General features: G+C 39.9%; 1 protein-coding gene across 8 annotated transcripts in view; it reads left to right on the forward strand.

The window, feature by feature from the left end:
* The window catches only part of srpra (SRP receptor subunit alpha), an 89,810-nt gene that overhangs the window by 41,742 nt on the left and 23,504 nt on the right, over window positions 1–24,564 (forward strand). For 7 of the 8 annotated variants that reach the window (XM_053234787.1, XM_053234786.1, XM_034305391.2 and 4 more), the window contains 2 exons: window positions 13,355–13,473; window positions 14,624–14,710. In XM_053234787.1, coding sequence (XP_053090762.1) covers window positions 13,355–13,473; window positions 14,624–14,710 — 206 coding nt within the window. The remainder of the gene's footprint in view (window positions 1–13,354; window positions 13,474–14,623; window positions 14,711–24,564) is intronic. The other variant, XM_053234785.1, reaches the window with a different exon arrangement.

The raw sequence follows: 24,564 nt of genomic DNA on the forward strand, positions 1-24,564 counted from the left end.
CCCCGTGGGATCTGAGTCTACTAGACATTACAAATGGTTCAGTCTTATGTATTATAATTGCTGCCCCCCTTGCTTTGGAATTAAAACTTGAATGAAATGTTTGCCCTATCTATCCTCCTTTTAATCTAATCTGGTCCATCACTCAGAGATGTGTCTCCTGAAGAAATACTTTGTCTGCTTTTAGATGGTCAAGGTGTAAGAGTACCCTTTTCCGTTTCACAGGATGATTGAAAGATTTAACATTCCAGCTAACAAAATTACCCATGCACCCTATTTTTCCCATTGAGCTGGTGTCAGCTATAAGGAAACTTAGGTGAGACATTGAGAACGCAACCCCATAAATTAAGATAATGAAGTTTAAAATAAACAAAGAAAAAGATAAGCCATAAGAACAAAATATGTTTGGTAGGTCCCCAACCCCAGCCACCTAAACAAACATGGTGGATGTAACGTGCACTGCAAGATTTGCCATACTTTAAATTATGGCAAGGGAGACCCACTTTAGTGTCCAACATACCAGCCTCTGCCCAGCCTCTTAGTCATAGAAAAAAAGAACAATGATAAGAGTGAAAATAAAATAATTTATAATAGTAGTAGTAATAAAATAAAGCGCTTCACATTATTGTGACAGTCAGCATCATCAGTAGGAGGTCAGAAGTGAAATATAAATACACTCAAAAACACTGCGCCACTACGACGGAACACTGCCAGAGTAGTGACTCTTATAACTATCAAACATCATCCCTCAATTCTGACCAGCCTCCCCACCCCTGCCGCTGAGTAGACCCCCATAGCATGATGCTGTAGGAATGCGTAATACTAGCCAGTCGATGACCATACCTGATTTTCTCCAGATGTAGCCACTGGAGTTCACCCCAGAGAGTTCAGTTTTTGTTTGATCAGACCAGAAAATCTTTTTCCTCAAACTCTAAAAATCCTTTAAGTGCCTTCCATATACCGTTTACCCGGGAATGGTTTCTGTTTAGTCAAGGGGTGTCAAACTCAAATTCTGCCCGGGCCACATCAGCATTTTTGTGAGACCCTAAAGGGGTGTAATCGAAATATATAATTTTGTTTTTCCTTATTTAACAAAATCTGTCTGGGCTTTGAGACTAGAATAGGATGTTTTCAGGAAAAGCATCCTATAATTTTTTAGGGGAACTGTCAAAAAGATATTTTATGGCAATGTTATTAATATGGAATGATTGTTTGATGGTAGATAGTGCCAGGAAAACAATCATGATTTTATTCTTATATTTCCTGATCCCACCAAAATTAATTTCTGCTTATGTCACTGCCAGCACAACTTCCATTTACATTTATGACATTTGGCCCTTAACCAGAGCAACGTACAGAAGTGCTCTGAAGTCTCTATCGATAAATACATCCTGAGACTGGTTCACTAGGTCATGGACTAAGAGTACCATCAGTCAAAAAAAAAAAGACAACTCTGTTGTGGAGGCAGTATAATGTGGAAAAAAAGACAAGAAGAATTTTTTTTAAATTATAAAGTGATAATTTAAGTACTTTGTGAAGAGTTAGGTTCTTTATTCATCATTTGAAGACAGACAGTGATGTTCAGTTGTTTGAACATCTAGGGGAAGTTCATTCCACCACCTAGATGCCAGAACAGAGAAGAGCCTTGATGCATGCCTTCCTTGTACCCTGAGAGATGGTGGGTCCAGTCGAGTAGTGCTGGAGGATTGGAGGGAGAGTGGTGTGATAAGTGCTTTAAGGGAGGTGGGCGCTGGTCCATTTTTGGCTTTGTAGGAAAGCATCTGTGAAAAATCTGATACGGGCAGCTCCAAGAAGCCAGTGGAGGAAGCATAGCAATTGGGTGGTGTAGGAGAATTCAGGTAACACGTGATGTGCTTCTGAATCATTTTAAATGTGAGTGTGATTACATAGGATTTAAACTATGTTTCAGTGCTGTGAGATGTGACCCTGCATGCAGTACATTGGCCAATGAAATGAGGCCATGGGCTGGATTTGGCTTGCAGGTCTTGTGTTTGACATGTGGTCTACCCACTCTACCATCAAAGCCTTATTGATGGAGTATTCCTGAGATGGTTTTTCTTCTGGCAGGTTCTCCCATCTCTTGGTTTTTGGCCTGACATGCGCTGTCAGTTATGGAAACTTACACACTTGTGTGCTTTACAGAGTATATCCAATCAGTTGAATTTGCAACAGGCTGACTCCAGTCAGGTTCTAGAGATATCTCAAGATAATCAAAGCAAACTAGATGCACCTGAGCCCAATTTGGAGTGCCTTAGTCAAGGGTCTGAATCAGTGACTGTATGTAAGGGTGGATGTCATAATGGGTGTAAAAATGAAGCCAAAATGACCGACTGCAGTGCAGTTTTTAACCATACCCTTTCCCATGTCAGTGAATGGAAAATGAGACAAAGCTGTGTTTTAATTTACATTACAAATTATTTTTTCACCTGAAGCTCTTGACAGTTCTGTAGAAAGCCATGTCTTGTTATGCTGTAAACTATTCTAACAGACCCTCAGAATGAGTGGTTGAATGTTGAATTTATATAGAATTATCATTGTAACCAGATGAAATTATTAGATTTTGGAATTGATCCAGGTCACAGCTAGGTCAAATGTCTAAAACAATTTTAATTCAATAGCTTTTTTTTACTGTTTGTCATGCAGAGATGTTATGTTCATGTTCAAGAACTCTAGGCCGTGTGTCCATGTCGTGCATCTGTCTGAGGTTCTTGTTAGCACAGTGTCTCAAGAACAAGTGGGTGAATGTTTGTATTTATAAAGAATTATCTGTATAACCAGCAGATGAGGAGATTACACTATGTAACACATTATAATTTTTTTGTTCCTAGGTAGTAAGTGTTATTTCTTAATTGCTTATACCACAAAAGTATAGAAAATGGCTTTTATTCCTCTCAAACTTTGCTTTTGTGACGTTGGTATTTTGAAATTGACCTATTTCACTGTGTAATAAATTTTTTTTCCTGGGTACTACATGCTTGTGCCTCAAAAGTATAGAAAATGGCTATTAGTCCCCTCAAACATTGTTTTTGTGACCAGGATGCCCGTAATAATAATAATAATAATAATAATAATAATAAAAAAGCACTGGAAAGTTCTAGAAAGTTTACAAGTCTGGAAAATAGATCTAGAATGTTCTTTCTAAATATGTTATTTTCCAGAACAGTCCAGATCTATTTTCCTGAACATTTCCAGACTTTTAGAACTTTCTAGAACTTTCCAGTAATATAAATAGTAGTATAAATACAGAGGCCTTAAGCCCACCAGTTTAGATTAGTTCCACCTGCCTACATGGAAACATTTCAGCATTTTTCTTAGATGGCATCAAGAGGCTGTAAGCATCCAGCAGATCCATTTTGCTATGTCTGTGGCGAATTTATCAAGACAAGAGCAAAAAAGTACTCAGTGGAAGCATCTGCTAAGATGTGTGAGGCCTACAAGGCATATTTCGGCATGCCTGTCAGAGATCAAGACAAACCGTGGTCACCTTGTTTCACCTGTGAGCACTGCAACAAAAAAAACAAAACAACAAAAAAAAAAAACCTCTGGAAAGTAAGATGGACAATTCTCACTTCTCCAAAGAGAACTGCCATCTTCAAAAGTTAGAAGCAAGTCAGAGAGCAAGGAAGACATTGTAGTTCTTGGTCTCACCAAGTCCAATGCCTAACTTTTGATGTCTAGGCTCAAGCAGTGGAACTTGAAAGTGTGCAAGTCATAGGAAGTGTCGCCAAGCTTTTTCTGTCGTCTTCACACGTGAAGATGGGCTCTGCTTCTGCCACAATGTGGCCAGTGTGTTCGAGGCAATCAGAATCACCTGTAGCCCAAATGAGTGGTGCCTCTTTATTGACGGCTCATGCAGGAGCCTCAAAGCCATGTTGCTCCAAAATGGGATCAAGTACCCCTGGCTCACATAGTGTACCTCAAAGATGATTACAAAAGCGGCAAGACATTGCTGGACGCCTTGAAGTATGAAAAGTACGGCTGGGAGGTCATTGGAGACTTCAGAATGGTGGCATTCCTATTGGGTCTCCAAGAGGTTTTACCAAGTTTCTCTGCTATCTTTGTCTTTGGGACAAAGTCAAAAGTCAAAAAAAAGTCAAAGTTAGAGTCTCTGTTGGACCACAGATAAAGAAGCTAATTCCCCAAGAAGCTCACTACGAAGGAGAAAGCGGCTTGGTACAGCTTTGTTGCAGTGATTTGGGGCTTCATGTGGAGCCGGTGGCGACACTGGTGAAGAAACTACAGCACAATGGGCTGCAGGATGTCTGTCAAAGTCCTTATCTTTGATGCTTATGTTGATAAATTCAAAGAGAACATGGGAGCATACTCCACTGAGTAAGGCGAGTGCTTCCACCAGGATATACTGGACTTTGAATGCCGCTACCAAGGACAATATAATGAGGACATGATGGCAGGCTACATTTGGGGGTTGCTTCGTGAAAGTGATTTACAATATAATCGTAAATCTCGACAAACTACTCACTTCTAAATCTTTTGTGGTCATTTTTGTATAACTATAGTATAAATACATGTTAATTATGATTCATATGTTGGTGTTTTTCTGACGTTATGTGAACGAAAAGATACAAATTTGCTCGTTTTCCTCAATGAAAATGGGTAAAAATACCAATGTCCTGGTCTCAAAAGCAAAGTTGGAGGGGATTAATAGCCATTTTCTATACATCTGAGGCATAAAGCAAATAGAAAGTAATCCTTACTACCCAGGAACATAAATTGTTACACAGTGTTATATTTTGGAATTAATCCAGACAGGGTCAGGTTCACATCAAGGTCAAATTGCTGAAATAGTTTTTCTTTAAAAGCTTTTTTGATGTTTGAATTATATTTTAAGGTTATTTCTGGCATATAAATTATTAACAGGAAAAACAAGACTTCTTGGTAGTGGAGGTATCCCCTTCAACGCCGATGGCGTAGAGTTCGACTTGTTGCTCATGTTTGATGTCTGTGCTAGCTTACTGTACTAATACCATGACTTGAGTTACATAATTTAAAAATGACCTAAATCATATACACTTTGCCTCACTGTAGCATCAAACATGCATTCATGTTTTTCTACTGTTCTCAGAATTATTAAAATTCTCTTAGATTGGATCTGCCCCTATAAGGTGCCTGAACTATTTGTTATTTCCTCTCACTTTGGAGGAGCCATGCCTTTATTTCGAGGCACTCCAGGCGTGTCAAGCTTCTTACTCTATCTCGGAGAGTAAGCCAAGGAACCCTCTGGAGGAACACTATTTTTGCCGCCCATACCCAGTACTCGCAGCTTGTGGCCATAGGTGAGGATAGGGACATAGATTGACCTGTAAACAGAGTCTTGTCTGCAAATTTAGCTCCTGCTTCACCACCACAGACCGGTGTAACGATTGTAACATCGCTCCCACTGACCTGTTCTGTCAGTCTCACACACTCTTTTTCCCTTATTCATTAATAAGGTCCCAAGATACTTAAACTCCTCCACCAGGGATAAGGTCTTTCCCCTCACCTGAAGTGAGCATCTCACTCTTTTCCAGGATAGAAGCATGTCCTCAGACTTAGAAGTGCTGATTTTCATCCCAGCCATTTCACACTCAGCAGCAAAACATTCCACTGTGTGTTGGATGTCCACTTCATGTGGTGCCAGGGGAAGAACATCTACAAACAGAGATATAACCTTTAGCTTTCCATACTTGACACCACTCAAGCTTAGGCTTTGTCTTGATATCCTGTGAATTAGCATACTCCCATGCCCCCTCACAAAGCTGTGCAAGAGTAAAGAGCTATTCCACTGTTCCACAGCTTGGAAGGAAACCACATTCCTACTGAATCCTAGGTTCAGATAGTAGACAGTCTCCTCTCCAGAACCCTGGCATAGACGTCTCCTGGGAGATGCTGAGCAATATGAGTTCCCCTATAATAACAGTTTAAAAAAGAAAAAAATAGGGACCACTATTGCAGTCCAAAGTGCCCCAGATCTCCATGCCACTTTGAAGAGGCGTGTTAACCGCATAACCCTGAGTGCCTTCAACATCTCTGCCTCAATCTCATCCACCCCTGCAGCCTTTCCCCTGTGGGATTGTAATTGCCATATTAATGTAAGCCACAGTGATGAGCTCTAAACACCAGAGATTTAGGAGATTTAAGGAATTCCTCAAAGTGCTCCTACCATTGCTCACCGGTATCTAGTAGAGTAGATACTGTATTGTTGCGTAGAGAGTAACACTCCCCAACCACTTGCTGAGCAGAGTTTGTGCATGGTTTCACTTCCTTCCATGGGCATTACTTGGAAGGCTTCCTTCTTAAACTTGTTGATTTCCCTCACCACTGCTGTCCACCAGTGTCATGACAGGCACCAATCGCCTTACAGCTTCTTGCAGCTGCTTCTAGGATTGAGGATTTGAACATGGTCCAGTTGGACTCAGTGTCTCCAGCCTTACATGGTACATGTGAAGTCTTTTTGGTGGTGGCAGTTAAATTATTCTCTCACTGAAGTTTTGCCAGATGCTCCCATGCAACCTAGAAGACTCTCCCCTGGATTTACCAGGTAAATCTTGCCGGTGACCTGGGCAACAAATCTGGCCTACCACCATGTGGGGATCAGTTGACAGCTCTGCCCCTCTGTTTACCCAAGTGTGCAGAATATATGGCCACAAATCTGTTGATACAATTACAAAATTGATCGTTGACCTTTGACCCAGGGTTCTCTGGTAACAAGTACACTTATGAGCAACCATGTGTTCAAATGAAGTGTTTGTTATGGACAATCCATGGCTTGCGCAGTACCTGTCATTCCAAACATATACACTGATGTCCCCTGGTAGAGTCCTCTACAGAGTGAGTACGAGGTACCTGGTTGATCACCTCCTCTACTGTGTGCAGAATGGCTGAATACCCTGAACTGATATTTGTTGCATAAGCACAAATGGCTTCTTTGTACAATTCATGGGGTTCTTTAGGATCACTCATTGTCTCATTCTCTCCTCACATCCATTCATCAAGACCAAGTCTCTGAGCCATTTATCTCCCAGTCACATATTCCTGAGGTTCACTGAAAAATGCAAGTTTCTTCACCATCACAGGGTCTCAATCCATGTAGTGGACAAAAATCAGACTATTGATTTAATGACAGTTGGATACCTAGACCAGTATACAGTATTCACATCAGTAGGGTGATTAGAGTACTTAACCACATTCTACCTGAATTAATTAATTTCCCTGATTTCCTCGTTAAAATTATCAGCCTACAGTCAGGTCCATAAATATTGGGACATCGACACAATTCTAACATTTTTGGCTCTATACACCACCACAATGGATTTCAAATGAAACGAACAAGATGTGCTTTAACTGCAGACTGTCAGCTTTAATTTGAGGGTATTTACATCCAAATCAGGTGAACGGTGTAGGAATTACAACAGTTACATATGTGCCTCCCACTTGTTAAGGGACCAAAAGTAATGGGACAATTGGCTTCTCAGCTGTTCCATGGCCAGGTGTGTGTTATTCCCTCATTATCCCAATTGCAATGAGCAGATAAAAGGTCCAGAGTTCATTTCAAGTGTGCTATTTGCATTTGGAATCTGTTGCTGTCAACTCTCAAGATGAGATCCAAAGAGATGTCACTATCAGTGAAGCAAGCCATCATTAGGCTGCAAAAACAAAACAAACCCATCAGAGAGATAGCAAAAACATTAGGCGTGGCCAAAACAACTGTTTGGAACATTCTTAAAAAGAAGGAACGCACCGGTGAGCTCAGCAACACCAAAAGACCCGGAAGACCACGAAGACCACGGACAGCAACTGTGGTGGATGACCGAAGAATTCTTTCCCTGGTGAAGAAAACACCCTTCACAACAGTTGGCCAGATCAAGAACACTCTCCAGGAGGTAGGTGTATGTGTGTCAAAGTCAACAATCAAGAGAAGACTTCACCAGAGTGAATACAGAGGGTTCACCACAAGATGTAAACCATTGGTGAGCCTCAAAAACAGGAAGGCCAGATTAGAGTTTGCCAAACGACATCTAAAAAAGCCTTCACAGTTCTGGAACAACATCCTATGGACAGATGAGACCAAGATCAACTTGTACCAGAGTGATGGGAAGAGAAGAGTATGGAGAAGGAACGGAACTGCTCATGATCCTAAGCATACCACCTCATCAGTGAAGCATGGTGGTAGTAGTGTCATGGCGTGGGCATGCATGGCTGCCAATGGAACTGGTTCTCTTGTATTTATTGATGATGTGACTGCTGACAAAAGCAGCAGGATGAATTCTGAAGTGTTTCGGGCAATATTATCTGCTCATATTCAGCCAAATGCTTCAGAACTCATTGGACGGCGCTTCACAGTGCAGATGGACAATGACCCAAAGCATACTGCAAAAGCAACCAGAGAGTTTTTGAAGGGAAAGAAGTGGACTGTTATGCAATGGCCAAGTCAATCACCTGACCTGAATCCAATTGAGCATGCATTTCACTTGCTGAAGACAAAACTGAAGGGAAAATGCCCCAAGAACAAGCAGGAACTGAAGACAGTTGCAGTAGAGGCCTGGCAGAGCATCACCAGGGATGAAACCCAGCGTCTGGTGATGTCTATGCGTTCCAGACTTCGGGCTGTAATTGACTGCAAAGGATTTGCAACCAAGTATTAAAAAGTGAAAGTTTGATTTATGATCATTATTCTGTCCCATTACTTTTGGTCCCTTAACAAGTGGGAGGCACATATGCAAACTGTTGTAATTCCTACACCGTTAAAGCTGACAGTCTGCAGTTAAAGCACATCTTGTTCGTTTCATTTGAAATCCATTGTGGTGGTGTATAGAGCCAAAAATGTTAGAATTGTGTCGATGTCCCAATATTTATGGACCTGACTGTACATATTTTGTAAAAACAAATAGCACCTCTGTTAAAAATAATATATCCCTCTCTTTGCAGTGGGTATGTACCTAAATCTTTTGAACTAACTGTCAAACGGTAGGCCAATATCTAACTTCCCCATAATTTCTATGATGATGATAAAGGGTGTAGCTCAGCAGTTAACCTCATAACTGGTTAGGAATCATAGACATGAAATCTTTCATTCAGACTTTAAGCCAGTATGGAGACTACGCTGGTTAATCCCTTTGTTCAGAGGGCAAAATTGGATCATTTCTACACTTGAAAAAAAAAAAAAAAATTCTGTTTGTCTTCTTGCCCCCAAATGTATCCATTCAAACAATATGAAGCCCCACTTCATTGTCATTCTGGAGTGCTGGCAGTGTCTTGAGCCCTATGAGAAAACGAAAAAACTGTAAGCTAAATAACAAAAAACATGAAACAAATCCAATTACAGTACCAGACATTTAGGGACTTTTAACCAACACCATTACAATATGTTTACACATTCACATTTCATGCAAAATGCAATAAATTGTGCATGACTGTTTTATGTATAAAGAAACTGCAATGAGATTAAGCTTAAAAAGTAAGTATTTTTCTAGATTGTATTCTACATAACACCGAACTGGCATGTGTCTGGCATATTTAACATGTGTAAAATGCATGCTGTGCTCTAGCCTAATGCATAACGTGCACCGATGCATGCAGTTAGCTTCTAATGTGTACCACATACTCCTTTAATAGGAGTACTTTAATAGGAACTCTTGCTCATTTATGCATTTAATAGGAACTCTTGCTCATTTATGCATTTATCCAATCAGCCAATCATGTGGCAGCAGCACAGTGCATAAAATCATGCAGATACCAGTCAAGAGCTTCGGGTAACGTTCTCATCAAACATCAGAATGGTGAAAATGTATGATCTCTGTGACTTTAACTGTGACATGGTTGTGGGTGCCAGATGGGCTGATTTGAGACTTCAGAAATTGCTGATCTCCTGGGATTTTCACACGTCTCACACACATCTCTAGAGTTTACACAGAGTATTGCAAAAAACAAGAAACATCCTGTGAGTGGAAGGTCTGCAGGCTGAAACACCTTGTTGATGAGAGATCAGAGGAGAATGCCCAGACTGATCTGAGCTGACAGGAAGTCTACAGTAACTCAAATAAGCACTCTTTACAACCATGTTGAGCAGAAAAGCATCTCAGAAGAATGCCACGATCATGCCACGATCAAAGTCACTGAGATCACACTTTTTCCCCGTTCTCACGTTTGAACATTAACTGAAGCTCTTGACCTGTATCTGCATGATTTTATGCATTGTTCTGCTGCCACATGATTGACTGATTGAATAATTTAATAAAGGTGTAATAGTTTAAATAGTAATAATTTAATAAGGTGTACAGATGTACCTATTAAAGTGTACGGTGCATGTATGTATTTAGCATCAGACAAACACAACTATGTGCTAGTTCATTACTAGTTTAGCAGCCTATGAGTGCACAAAGTTTTGCCAGTATGCAACAAACCGATACCCCAATTTTTTGCGAGAGAGAAAAGAACACTGACTAATGCATAAGATTTACTGAAGGTTTACTTAAGGACATGTAGGCCCTCCTCAAACGTATCTTCACACCGATATAGCTGCTCTAGAACTTGACTCAAGGCCAACTTCCATCATGCCATTGTGTTATTAAAAAATCCAAAATAAAACACTTCTGATGTGTTTTTGACCATAAATAACTCACGAACGACTTGGTAACTGTGGCACTGACAATATAGCACTGAGTGATACAGTTACGCACAGACCCACTATTCTTTTTACACAATGAGACAGATGAATGTTTGAATCCTCCAGCCAATCATGTTATACCCTTTTGAAAATCTTAGAATGAGTACAGTTGGCTCATGAAAATGCCAATGACGATGATTGGCATCTGTAAAAGCAAATATTGCTTTTGTAGTGTCTGTCTATGGACAGTAGTATTGGTATTGGTGCACAACTAGGGGATGATGGTTTATTACAAAATCTTTCCACCGACAAGGAAAACTACTGTTGTATATTGTAAAGTACAACTTCAACTTCAAAAATATCTGTATGGTTTTGAGTTTGCACATTTTCTACCTGTACTTAAGTACTTAAGTACTATAAGTACTTTACAAAGAACACAGTTACAAAGTTTATTTTAGACTAGAAAATATGCACAATAATATAAGAATAAGCAAATGCGGAAACTTGCAATGGATGGGATGAATGGACCGGTGTCATTAGCATAGGATGCAGATGGAATTGCAGCGAATAGAGAGATCGGATTTAAAATTCTCCCTTGAGACTTGATGGGAAAACTCTCACGCACTTGTATTTTGCCCTTCCTACTTTTACCCCGAACCTCTTTGAAGTGTACTTTTAATGACCAGTTTATCAAATGGGAAGGACATCAAGTACTTTACGGCAAGACAGACAACCAGGCAAACTCACTCCAAGGTGTTATAGATAAGCTAATCATTTCCTCCGAAAGAGTTTGGAAAGAATGATGAAAGGTCCTCTGAATACGTTAGCTGGCTTTTTGTATGATGATGTCACAAACAGCAGAATATAAGACCAGCAGAATATAAAAACATTCTTTAAAGCTTATTTCTTGAACTTTATTGATGCACTTGAAATCACCACATTGTTGACCATAAAATTTAAAGGATTAAAAGGATTAAATTGATACTGTAACAAATATGCCCAAACAAATACTTTGGCTAAATGTAATTTAAATAACCAGATTTAATTCACATGGTATCTCTGATCCACATTCCTGATAATTTTAATCTGACCAGTCAGAATCAATTTACTGCAACAATTTGCACTATGAACATACTGCACTATGTCTCCGTGCAGCTTTCAATGCCATAGATTACAATATTATAATCACCAGACTACACTATATCTCTGTGCAGCCTTCGATGCCATAGATTACATTATTATAATTACCAGACTAGAAATAATTTGTTGGGGTTGAGGGAATGGCTCTTCCTGGCTCAAGTTATCAGACTTATTCTTCCTACTTAATTCCTACTACAAACAGTTTTAGTAGGACCACTTGCAGCTAGAAGTAAGCTTCATGATTATGCAGTAACTCTGAATGGCCTTTTAATTACATCATGTGCAGCAGTGAAAGACTTGTCTGATTATTGACTATAAATAATATTCCTAGATGGTTTTTACTCATCTCAGAAACTTTGCTGAGCTAAGAAATGTAATATTACATGACATGGAAAAACTAGTTACTTCTAGGTTGGACTGTTTTCTTCCTTGCTGTCTGGATGTTCCAGTTAGTCCAGAATACAGCAGCCAGAGCTCTTGCTAGAACCAAAAAATTTTATCCTATCAGTCCTATCTTAGACACACTACACTGACTCCTAGAAAACTTTGTATTGATTATAAAATACTACTGATGACCTATAAAGCATAGAATAGTCTCATCCACTCCTGCTTTTATCAGGATAGGAGCTTTTATGCTTTTATACCTAATAACCTGTTTTCTCTCTCTGTCTCTCTCTGTTGAGCTGTACTCCTCTTGTCAGATGCTCGATCCTGACACTCTTCTACTACCGTGGCTTCTCTTGCTCTCTTGCTCTCTGGACCTACTTGATTGATCCTGATGCTCTACTTCTGCTTGGAGTTTTTGGCACTCACCTTCTGTTGCTGTGAACTGTTGCTAAAATCGTTAAGACTCACCTGGGCTCATTCCAGGACACTTATTCACAAAATGCTGATACTCCACATTCATTTGAGACAAACGTAGTACTATTTTGCCTTTACCCATCTACATCTTTATACTGTAATGATTTAAAATCCACTATCTTCAGTGTCATCTGAGGGAGTTCTTCCTCTCCACTGTCACCTTTGGCTTGCTCTTTCGGGATTTAAATCTACAGCCAGATTTCTGTAAAGCTGCTTTGTAACAATGTCTGTTATTAAAAGCCGTATTCAGAAAATAAATAAAACTTTTTTCTTCAGTTAATTTAAGTATATATACAGTCCTCACTGAAAGTAATGGAACAGCAAGGCCAATTATTTTTGGTTTTGTTATACACTGAAGACATTTGGGTTTGAGATCAAAAGATGAATATGAAATGATGGATCAGAGTTTCAGGTTTTATTTCCTGATATTTACATTAGTGTAAATAAGCAAGGGACATGCAGTCAAATATTAAGTGTTTACTTTAACACTATCTGTTCCTATACTTTTGCTCACCTAGAAATTGGGTGGTCTGCCACCAGAGGTGTTCTAAGTTGTTTAACACATCTAGCTGTAAACCCAAATATCTTCAGGTTGTTACCCAATACTTTCTGACAGGACTGTATGTAATAGTCCCTGACAAGTTTTTTGCATTCTGAATTCCTCTTATAAATGACAGCATGTTTCTCATGCCTGTAAAGGGTTTTACATATGTGAGTTTTATATTTTCTCAGAGCCAGAAAAGGTGGTATTGGTGGTATGTTTGGAGTGCTGAAAGGTCTGGTTGGCTCAAAGACCCTGACTCGGCAAGATATGGAACCTGTTTTGGAGAAGATGAAAGACCACCTAATTGGTACGCCAACTGTCCTTCACTCAATAACACATTACTCTCCAAACCATGATGTGCTTATACGTTCATCAGTACTACCAGTGTGTGTCCTTGTTTGGGTTTCTCACTAGTGTTATGCAAAGAACATCATGATATACACTCACTGAGCACTTTATTAGGAACACCGGTATACCTACTCAATCATGCAATTCTCTAATCAGCCAATCATTTGGCAGCAGTGCAGAAAATCCTGCAGATAAGAGGCCAACAGCTTTGGGTAATCACATCAACCATCAGAATGGGGGGAAAAAATGGGATCTTGGTGATTTTGACCATTTGACTGCCAGATGGACTGGTTTGAGTATTTTTATAACTGCTGATCTCTTGGGATTTTCATGCACAACAGTCTCTAGAGTTTACTCAGAAAGGTGCAGAAAAGAAAAAAAACATCCAGTGAGCCACAGTTCTGCAGATGGAAATGCCTTGTTGATGAGAGGGGTCAACAGAGAATGGCCAGACTGATTTGAGCAGACAGAAAGGCTACAGTAAATCAGATCACCACAACTGTACAGAGTGGTTAGAAGAAAAACATCTCAGAATCCACAACATGTCGAACATTGAGGTGGACGGCCTACAACAGCAGAAGACAATGTTGGGTTCCATTTCTGTCAGCCAAGAACAGAAAGGTGAGGCTGCTGGCTCACCAAAACTGGCCGATTGAAGACTGGGGAAAAACTTAGCCTGGTCTGATGAATCTAGTTTCTGCTGAGGCAGGGGAAGGGTATGAAAACACACCTGAAAAATCTGGATTTGTGTGATGCAATCATGTCAACATGGGCTACAATCTCAAAGGAATGTTTCCAACATCTTGTGGAATCCATGCCATGAAGAATTGCTGCTGCTTTGACAGCAAAGGGAGGCCCTACCCAGTATTAGTTTAGTGTTCCTAATAAAGTATTCAGTGAGTGTATGCCATAAATGTCTCCTGAAACTTTTTTGTTCACTTTTATGGTAGACTGCGCACATTTTATCATATGATGGAACATTTTTGATGACCAGTTTAAAGACATTATTGATTATAACTATTCTGCATCTTAATCAAACTCTTTCTGGTGAAAGTAAGTGTTTAATGCACTTGAGTTAGTGACAAGTAATGTGGTCTTGTGTTTTGAAGCTAAGAATGTAGCAGCTGACATTGCCTCACAACTTTGCGATTCTGTGGCCAGGAAACTGGAAGGGAAGGTCATGGGAACTTTCACCAGTGAGTACACTTGCTGAACAGCTTGTACAGATTAAAATTTTTCATTTAACAATAGTCTTTAACACTTAAATGAGTAGAGTTGTTCAACTACTCTCTCTCTTTCTCTCTTTGTCTTTCTCTCTCTCTCTCTCTCTGTGCACATGTGCTAAATGACTGAGAGGAGCAAATGACTTTTTTCTTCTTGTTTCTTCCTTAATTTGCCTAGAATAGGTTTAAAACACAGATTTGATAAGCAGTGATATTTTGGTGCTATTGTGCTTACTTTGTCAGTCGATACTTAAATGATGGGGATGAATTTTGATGGATTCTCAGGTTTTTTAACCTGTTAAGTATATGCCAGACCATTCAATTTCTGTTGTAGAGTGAGGTGCATTGTGCATTCTGAGATGCTTTTCTGCTCAACATGGTTGTAAAGACGGGTTATTTTATTAACCATAGCCTTACTGTCAGCTCGAATCAGTCTAGACATTGCCCACTTACCTCTAACATCAACAAGGCATTCTAGTGAGGGGTAATTGACCAGCAGAGCCTGTTGAACCATTGCACTCAAACAGGTGTAATCGGTTCAATTAAGAGTGGTACTTACCCCATTGAGTCACTCCCAGACTTATTGTTGACAGTGCCACCACATGGGAGAGAATTGTCTGGAGACTGAAGTAATAGAAAAATTTAATAAGAATGGACTTGTTAACAAGAACCCTGAAACTTTCAGAACATCATCTGTAAGCTGTCAAATTATAATTTTATTGGTCACACACACACAACCATGTACAGTACAAGGTGCAGTGAAATGCTTTTTATGACTGTCTGTGACCATAAAAATAGAATTTACATAAGCCAGAATTTACTTTTAGAAAAGGAAAAAAGGAATAAATATATAAAAGATATAAAAGATAGATGGCAGCAACAGTGCAGAAGTGCAGATAAAGTGCAGATATGTGCAGTTTATGTGCAATACAATGCTGTGCAACATTGGGCTGAGGAAGTTGCAGTGAAATTGCTAACAATTTCAAAATGCAGTGAAATTGCTCACCTCTTAATGACTACTTTTTTTATTAGAAAAGTGCGGGAAAATTGCAAAGCAGTTGCCTGAAACTGGCAAAAGAGACAAGTTGTGCAGCACTCCCTATCCACCATCAAGGCACTCAAGGAGGAGTGGAGAAGGATAGACATGACAACATGCTGTGAACTTGTACACTCAATGACGCCAAGGATCAGTGCAGTACTTAAAACTAATGGTGGACATATTAAGTACTAGCATATTTCATGTTTGTAGATTTTAACATGTAGGTTTATATATATTAGTATTTGTTGTTGTTAAGTCTAATTATGAAGTCCATAGAGCTATCTTTGCCAATGAAGCAAGCCATCATTGGGATGTAAAATAAAAACAAACCTATCAGAGAGACAGCAAAAACATTAGGTGTGGTCAAATCAACTATTTGGTACATTATTAAAAAGAAATAAAGCACTGTGAACTCAGGAGCTCCAAAAGACCTGGAAGGCAACGAAAAATGACATCAGAATGATTGGTGACATTGTTCCCTGGTGAAGAAAAACCCCTTCACATCAGCTGGTCACATCAAGAACACCCTCTAGGAGGCAGGCATATCTGCAAAGAATTTTGCAGCCAAGTATTAAAATAGCAATTCAGTTTATGATTGATTGTTCATTTACTTTTTGTCCATACTAAAAATAATGTAATTCCTACACCTGTTGCATGATATATTACTTAAGTTAATCAATAACATTCAGCAAAACCATGCAAAAAGCAAGCAGATAAATCTAAACGTAAACCAAACTACAGAGTCAATAGCAAAGATCTAATTTACAAGGCACACAGAGTAATCCGGGTGACAATGTTTGGATCACAAGACAGTGGTTTTACATTGAACTCATTGAGACTAAGGACATAAAGAAAACATATACACAAGGGGATAAGATATGTGCATTGGAGAAACAAGTATCTGTGTTAACTCTGACATTCTACCTAAAAGATCACATATGCACACACACTGTACACTGTTTCAGCATGAATTGCTTCTATATCAGGAACATATGCTGCTCCTTCCGCAGTTTCTGAAGTACTTCCTTTTTAGTTTAAATAAGCTATTTTAAATCCAGCATACTACTTGCAAGTGCCAATACTTACTGTCAAGGTTTTTTCCATTTCACTGAAGTGTAAATCATTACAAGGAAACAGAGTAGGCTTATTTAGGATTTTTCTTTTTATTAGGAGTCCAAGCACGAGGGGCTGAAACCCTAATGTAATTGTTAGGAAAACTTTCTTCTTTTTCCTCTTTGTCTACTTCTTTCTTCTGTCTTAAAATGAACCATGCAGACCCAACAAGTGCTAGGCGACAAAACAATCTCGATTTAAGTTTTCCTTGATGATGATAAGATGAGGATATAACATAAAATAATACAAAAGTCAATAAACTCAAAACAGTTTCACAAAAAATAGTCTAGAAATTCAAAATCAGTTTTATGGGGCAGAGAACAATCGACACATACTGTTTGAGATTGCATATCAACGTCATCATTGCCCTGGTTATGGAGAGCCACATGGTTCCTAAAAAAAAAAAAGTTCGCCTGTGAAATGCAAGAGACTGTCAAAGTCATAATTAGCCATAATTAGGCTCTTCTGCTAATAATGCTAAAATTAGGCTAAATATATTGTGTAAACCTGTAGCCAAGTTTGCTTAAAAAAAAAAAAAAGTCAGCTAACATCAGGCTAACTACAGGGAGTCCTAAAAGTCTCCATACATAGGGGACCATGAATGCCAGCACCACATCAGTTGTGCCTTCATTAATGGATGTCCATGGACTTCGACTTCTCAGTTGGTCCAGTCTTTTTGAATCTGTTAAGTTTGGCAACAGTGTAGTGTGTAATATGCTTGCCATTTTTCCTGTTAAAGTCCATTGCAACCTTGCGACAGCTTCCCGATCTAGCCATGAGAATGATTTCAATATGTCCTCTCTTGTCAAAGACATTCTTAAAGGCTATGTGGGGAAAAAAAATAAGCATATGCACACACACAAGTATGAAAAGATTTTGGAAGACAAATGATCCAAACAGACTGGTCAGAATGCCCATGATGACCTCTGTCCACTGATGAAAGGGCCTACATGATGATGCTGGGTGCATGTGCTTCGCTTACCAAGCTCACAGAGTCAGTTTGATGCTCTGGGCAATGTTCTACTGGCAGAACTTGGGTCTTGGCATTCAAGTGGATGTTACTTTGACACGTACCACCTACCTAAACATTGTTGGACATCAGAGCAACCGGTGTCTGTGTCTACCATCACCAGACACTAATAAAGAACTGAAGCCATGCAATAACCGATCTGCACGATGATATGCTGGAGTAGCTACGCGATCTCGGCTTGCTGCGGGGACCAGGCCTCCAACCCCCGGCGTTGCGTGATGGGTTAGCCTTGTATCGTGCCGACAGAAATGCAGCTCTGTGCGGTAAGGCTCGCAGTAGTGGCCTGTGTGTTTATATCAGCATGGAATGGTGCAAGAACTCGGTGCTAGTTTCTAGTTAGTGGTCATCACTGGCGGAGTTTGTGACTGTTAGCTGCAGACCATTTTACTTACCGTGGGAAATCACCATTGTCCTTATAATCGGACACTTTGCAATGAGAGGGGAGAATGCACTGGATCTTGTTATGCAAACATCCCTGGCACATACCGGGCAGAGCCCTGCCCCCACCTCAGCTACTCAGACCACATATCTGTTATGTTAATCCCAGCATACAGACTGCTCATCAGACACTCCAAACCGGTTCTGAAGCAGGTGAAAACCTGGCCAGCAGGAGCCATCTCTGCTCTTCAGGACTGTTTTGAGCACACTGACTGGCACATGTTCAGGGAAGCGGCTACTGACGGCGACTTCACCAGCTTGGAAGAATACACGGCATCAGTGACCAGCTATGTCAGCAAGTGCATTGATGACGTCACTGTCTCCAAGATTATCATCACTTGCTCCAACCAGAAGCCGTGGATGACTGCAGAGGTGTGTGCGCTGCTGTGGACCCGAGACTCCGCCTTCAGCAGGCAGAAAGGTGGCCCTAAGAACAGCGAGGGCCAAACTGTCCCGGGCCATCAGAGAGGCAAACGCACACGCACAGAGAATCCACAGCAACTTCAAGGCCAGCAGAGGCACGCGGCGCATGTGGCAGGGCATCCAGGCTATCACCAAGTACAGGACAACACCACCTGCCTGTGACAGAGATGCCTCCCTTCCAGATGTGCTGAACAGCTTCTACGCTCGGTTCGAGGCACAGAATGACGTGACGGCGAGGAATACCACCCCTCCTCCCAATGACCATATGCTGTGTCTTCCACGGCTGATGTGAGGAAAACTCTACACAGAGATAACACACGGAAGGCTGCTGGACCAGACAACATTCCTGGCTGAGTGCTCAGGAGATGTGCAGACCAGCTGGCGGATGTTTTCACAGACATCTTTAACACCTCCCTGAGCAGCGCCGTCGTTCCAACGTGCTTCAAGGCCACCACCATCGTCCCTATGTCAAAGAAGTCTTCAGTGTCCTGCCTCAATGACTACTGTCCTGTTGCACTCACACCCATCATCATGAAGTGCTCTGAGAGGCTCGTCATGAGGCACATCAAGACCCTGCTGCCCCCCTCACTGGATCCCCCCTGCAGTTTGCGTATTGTCCCAACCGCTCAACGGATGACGCCATCACCACCACCCTCCATCTGGCCCTCACCCACCTGGACAAAAAAGACAAATATGTTTGATTGCTGTTCATAGACTTCAGTTCAGCATTCAACACAATCATTCCTCAGCACCTGATTGGAAAGCTGAACCTGCTGGGCCTAAACACCTCCCTGGAACTGGATCCTGGACTTCCTGACTGGGAGACCTCAGTCAGTTTGAATCGGGACCAGCATGTCCAACACCACCACACTGAGCACTGAGGCTGTGGGCTCAGTCCATTGCAGTTCACACTGCTGACTCACGACTGTGCAGCAGCACACAGCTCGAATTACATCATCAGGTTCGCCGAAGACATGACCGTGGTGGGTCTTATCAGCAAGAACAAGAAGTCAGCATACAGAGAGGAGGTGCAGGGGCTAACGGACTGGTGCGGAGCCAACAACCTGTCTCTGAACGTGGACAAAACTAAAGAGATGGTCGTTGACTTCAAGACAGCCAGGAGTGACCACTCTCAGTGGAGATCATCAAGAGCATCAAATTTCTTGGTGTTCACCTGCCGGAGAACCTCACCTGGTCCCTCAAGACCAGCTCCCTAACCAAGAAAGCCCAGCAGCATCTCTACTTTCTGTGAAGGCTGAGGAAAGCCCATCTCCCACCCCCATATTCTACGGAGGTACTATTGAGAGCATCCTGAGCAGCTGCATCACTGCCTGGTTTGGAAATTGAAACGTTTCGGATCACGAGACCCTGCAGCGGATAGTGAGGACAGCTGAGAAGATCATTGGGGACTCTCTCTCTCTCATAGACATTTACACCACATGCTGCATCCACAAAGCCACCAGCATTGTGGATGACCCCACACACCCCTCACACAAACTCTTCACCCTCCTGCCTCTGGCAAGTGGTACAGAAGCATTTGGGCCCTCATGGGCTGGACTGACAACAATATGCCTAGTTTTGAGGGAACCATGGTATTGAACACTGAACTGTAATCTACAAACAGCATTCTCATGTAGGTGCCCCTCTCTTCTAAATGACTGAGGGCAGTGTGTAGTGCAGTGGAAATTGCATCGTCCGTACATCTATTTTGGCTGTAGGCAAATTGAAGTGTGTCTAGTGTAGTTGGGAGCATGGAGCAGATCAAGTTTTTAATGTAGCTTTCAGAGCACTTACTGATGATGGGAGTAAGTTAAAAGATGATGCCATGGCAAATGGAACTGACTTATAAGCCCACTTTCATCCTTTAAAAAAAATCATACCAGTCTCTAAATAACCATTCCCTCTTAAGTATAGCATGTGCTATCTATTCCAGTAATATTAATTTTGCCATTTGCACAAACCAGCACCCACTTTTATACGGCCAGATTTGTTCTTACTTGAACGATTAGTAGTATTTCTCTTGAAATGGATTTGGGATGGCTTGCTGTCTTTGTTTTTTATATGGAATATTACTTTAATGCCATTCCTATGAAACAACTGAATTAAAAATTATATATAAATTTTGTGTGTGTAATTGAAATAAATAAGCAATTTAAACTTGACTGTATAATCCGTATATTAAAATGCAGTAACTCTATACAAATTATACGTGAGGGCCGTTGTAAATGTGAGGCCCATTATCCATCTTTAAAACACAAATATAATGCCTTTAATCATGTTCTAAAGTTACCAGTGTTAAAGGCCAATGTTTGGGAATAACTGCACAATAAATAAAGGCTTTATCAAAGTTTTCTGCATTTGATTTTACTGTTTGTCTTCACTAAATGTCCGACGAACATGCTGAACTTTACTGAGGTCAGTCCATGTCCTGCATCTGCCTCAGAATGTCAGTTTGAATAATAACATGCCTCGGAATGTTAGTCTATTGCTTCACCAATCCAACATCACAGTAATATGAACTGTTTTCCTACATGATTGTGTTATTCCAGAAGAAGCGCATCAAGAGCCAAATGTGTGCAGAAGACAGATGGTGATTCCGATGCAGAGTTGTACATGGCTAATATTCTTCCATTTGTTGGATTATTAAAAGGATTTAAACGTACCTCGTTCAGACGAAATATCATTTGGGTTAGCCTCTAACAGTTTACTCTATTCCTACTGAGGTGTTTACACACATTTTAATATTGCCAAAAAATTCAAAATTTCACAAAAAATTCACTCTTATTTCTGCTTTATTCCTAATTTATGTCAGCCCTGTCCCTTGCTTTCTGCACTGATGAATTTTTGGCTAATTTGCATGATGTGCAAAACATACACCTACCATGACTGTACATGTGATGGCAGCCAAGAACAGCAATCTTAGGCTATCTTGGGCACAGGGTCATCAAAACTGGACAATTGAAGATTGATGTGGTGTACATTCTGAGATGTTTTTCTGCTCACCATGGTGGTAACGTGTGCTTATTTGAGTTACTATAGACTTCCTGCCAGCTAGAACCAATCTGGCCATTTTCCTCTGAGCTCTAGCAACAAGGCATTTCAAGGCACCCACAGAACTGTCACTCACTCAGTGTTTTTTGCCTTTCGCACCATTCTGTGTATACTCTAGAAAGTATTGTGTGTGAAAATCCCAGGAGATCAGCAGTTTGTACCGTGAATGTGCCTTTGCAACCTAGTCCAGTGATTTTTGACCTGTCTTTGCAAACTTAGTGCCAAAGTACTTAAAGGCGTGTGACCCCACTGATCACAGCTTGCTGCTCTGTTATGTTCCATTTATTTGAATTTTTCAGTGTTTTCTTTTTGGTTATTTTCCATCAAAATCTCCAATTCCTTAATATTCTGTTCTAATTTAGATCCTTTTCTGTGTCTTTCTTTTTCGTATAGAATCAATAGGATATTTCCCTCTTAGTACAGCTTTCCTGTAGTAGTTCCTGGAGAATCATTTCAATCAAGGATGCCCATTCTCTTTTGATATTAGATATCAAATTCCTGTGAATGATACCACATAAAAACAATAAATATGGCTGTGGATGATCTTCTTTGGATAGCCTTAGTACTGCAGTTGATACAAACAGTTTTGCACTGAAGTCTCCATCTTTGGAGAACAGTTGATAACTTCAACAAAATAGACTTCAGGTTAAAACTATAATGAATTCAGAAATGACTATGATGCTTATGTTTATAAGTTGCTCATAAGCTCATAAGCTCATAGGTTCCTGGTTACACAATTGCACTTTTATGTATATATAGTATCCAGTTATAGAAGGAATTATTTACATTCGCACTATCCGGTGTCACTCAGATGAGGATGGGTTCCATTTTAAGTCTGGTTCATCTCAAGGTTTCTTCATCGTCTCAGGGAGTTTTTCCTTGCCACCTTTGCCTCTGGCTTGGTCATTAGGGATAAATGTATAAATTTAAAATGTATATCCGAGATTTATATATTTTTGTAAAGCCATACAAATAAGATTGAATTGACTTCAAATTCCAGGGTTTTTTTGGTAATGAGGTGTTAAAGCGCACCTGAACAGTGTCCTTTGCAGATGATTTTTTTTTCAGGTGAGAGAGGCAAGCGTGTGGGAATTGATTGTAATGGAAAATATCTTCTTACATAGATATCATTTTAGGCAAGACAGTTTTGTTTTTTTTTAAATTACATGTCCCAAATTTTGGACATAGATTTCTTTAAAAAATTATCAGTCACTTTCAAAAGTTTCTCACGACAGTACTGTTGTATTAGGAGGTGATTATAACTGTACTTGAGACCATGTCCTAGACAGAAATCACAAAGAGCCCCATCCACATTCACCTGAAGTAGATCCAGTAATAATTATAATATTGTTGATTTACAGAGAGAGACCTTCAGTAAATTGTCATTGTTATGTTGAAGCCGGCAATAAGGGTAGATTTTTTGCCAGATCTATTTCACCACCTGTGTCAGACTACCCCTATATTACTATATATTACTGTCTCTATCTTAACTATACCTTGTTACTCTCATCCAGTTGAAAGATACGGATGCCCCTACAGCTCTATTTTTTGGATTTAGAAAAAGATTAGAGAGAAGAAACATCCATCAGCTACAAGTAAACACAGGGTAGAGAAACAGTGCAGCCTACCAGAGGAGGAATGATTGGATTTAGAAATCCCCTGACTCTTAGTGAATAAAAAGAGCTGTGCAACAATGGCAAGTTACCTAGTCTGGATGGTCTTTCTGCAGAATTTCAGAGAGGTTTCTGGAACTTAATTGGCTGTGACTGGTATGATGTCAAAGAATCATTGATCAAGGGACACTTCTTTTGTGTTGACATTGATGCCAAAGAAAGGAGTTTTAAAATTTGGTTTCTTTACCACTACACAGTGTGGATTTTAATATACTATCCAAAGCTTTGAATGAAAAATAAAATGCATATCAATCAAAATATATGAAGACCATACTAAATACATCCCTAAGCGAACTCTTTTTGATTACCTGTTCTTGGTAAGGGATATCATATCAAATGGCACAAGTTAGGGGTCTACTAATTATTGGCCTGACTGATAATCAGAGCCAATATTCAGCATTTTTCAGATTATCTGAATATGCACTTGAACTTGTTTCCTTGCTGTTTTTTTTTTTTTTTTTTTTTTTTTTTTAAATATCTGACAACCACGATTAAAAAAACAAAAACAAAAACACACATTTCTGTAGTCTGGCCCAAAGTCCCGCTTACAGCGTTATTGAATAGCTTGAAATTTGGAAAACTCATTGAGTGCAACCAACCAACCAACACAACTGTATTTTTTCTCTACATTTGAGGTCAAAAGTTTACATCCCCCTATTTTACCAAAATAAGAGGGATCATACAAAATGCATGTTATTATTTATTTAGTGCTGACCTGGATGAGATATTTCACATAAAAGATGTTTACATATAGTCCACAAGAGAAAATAATAGTTGAATTTATAAAAATGACCCTGTTCAAAAGTTTACATCCACTTGATTCTTTTGTCAAATAAGTTTTTTATTCAGTCATCAAATAACCTTACAATAATCACAAGTTCCAGTAGTAATTTTCTTATATGCACAGAAACTTACAAATAAAATAAATAAATAAGTAAATAAGTTTAAAAACAAAAAAAAAAACAAACAAACATGTAACACCCCTTCCCCAGCCTGTTAATATAAGATACAGTGACATTCAAAACAGCTTTTAAGTTACAATACATTGCATTAAGGAATA

Source organism: Pangasianodon hypophthalmus, chromosome 6 (genome assembly GCF_027358585.1).
Source record: "Pangasianodon hypophthalmus isolate fPanHyp1 chromosome 6, fPanHyp1.pri, whole genome shotgun sequence".
In the NCBI taxonomy this organism is placed as follows: domain Eukaryota; kingdom Metazoa; phylum Chordata; class Actinopteri; order Siluriformes; family Pangasiidae; genus Pangasianodon; species Pangasianodon hypophthalmus.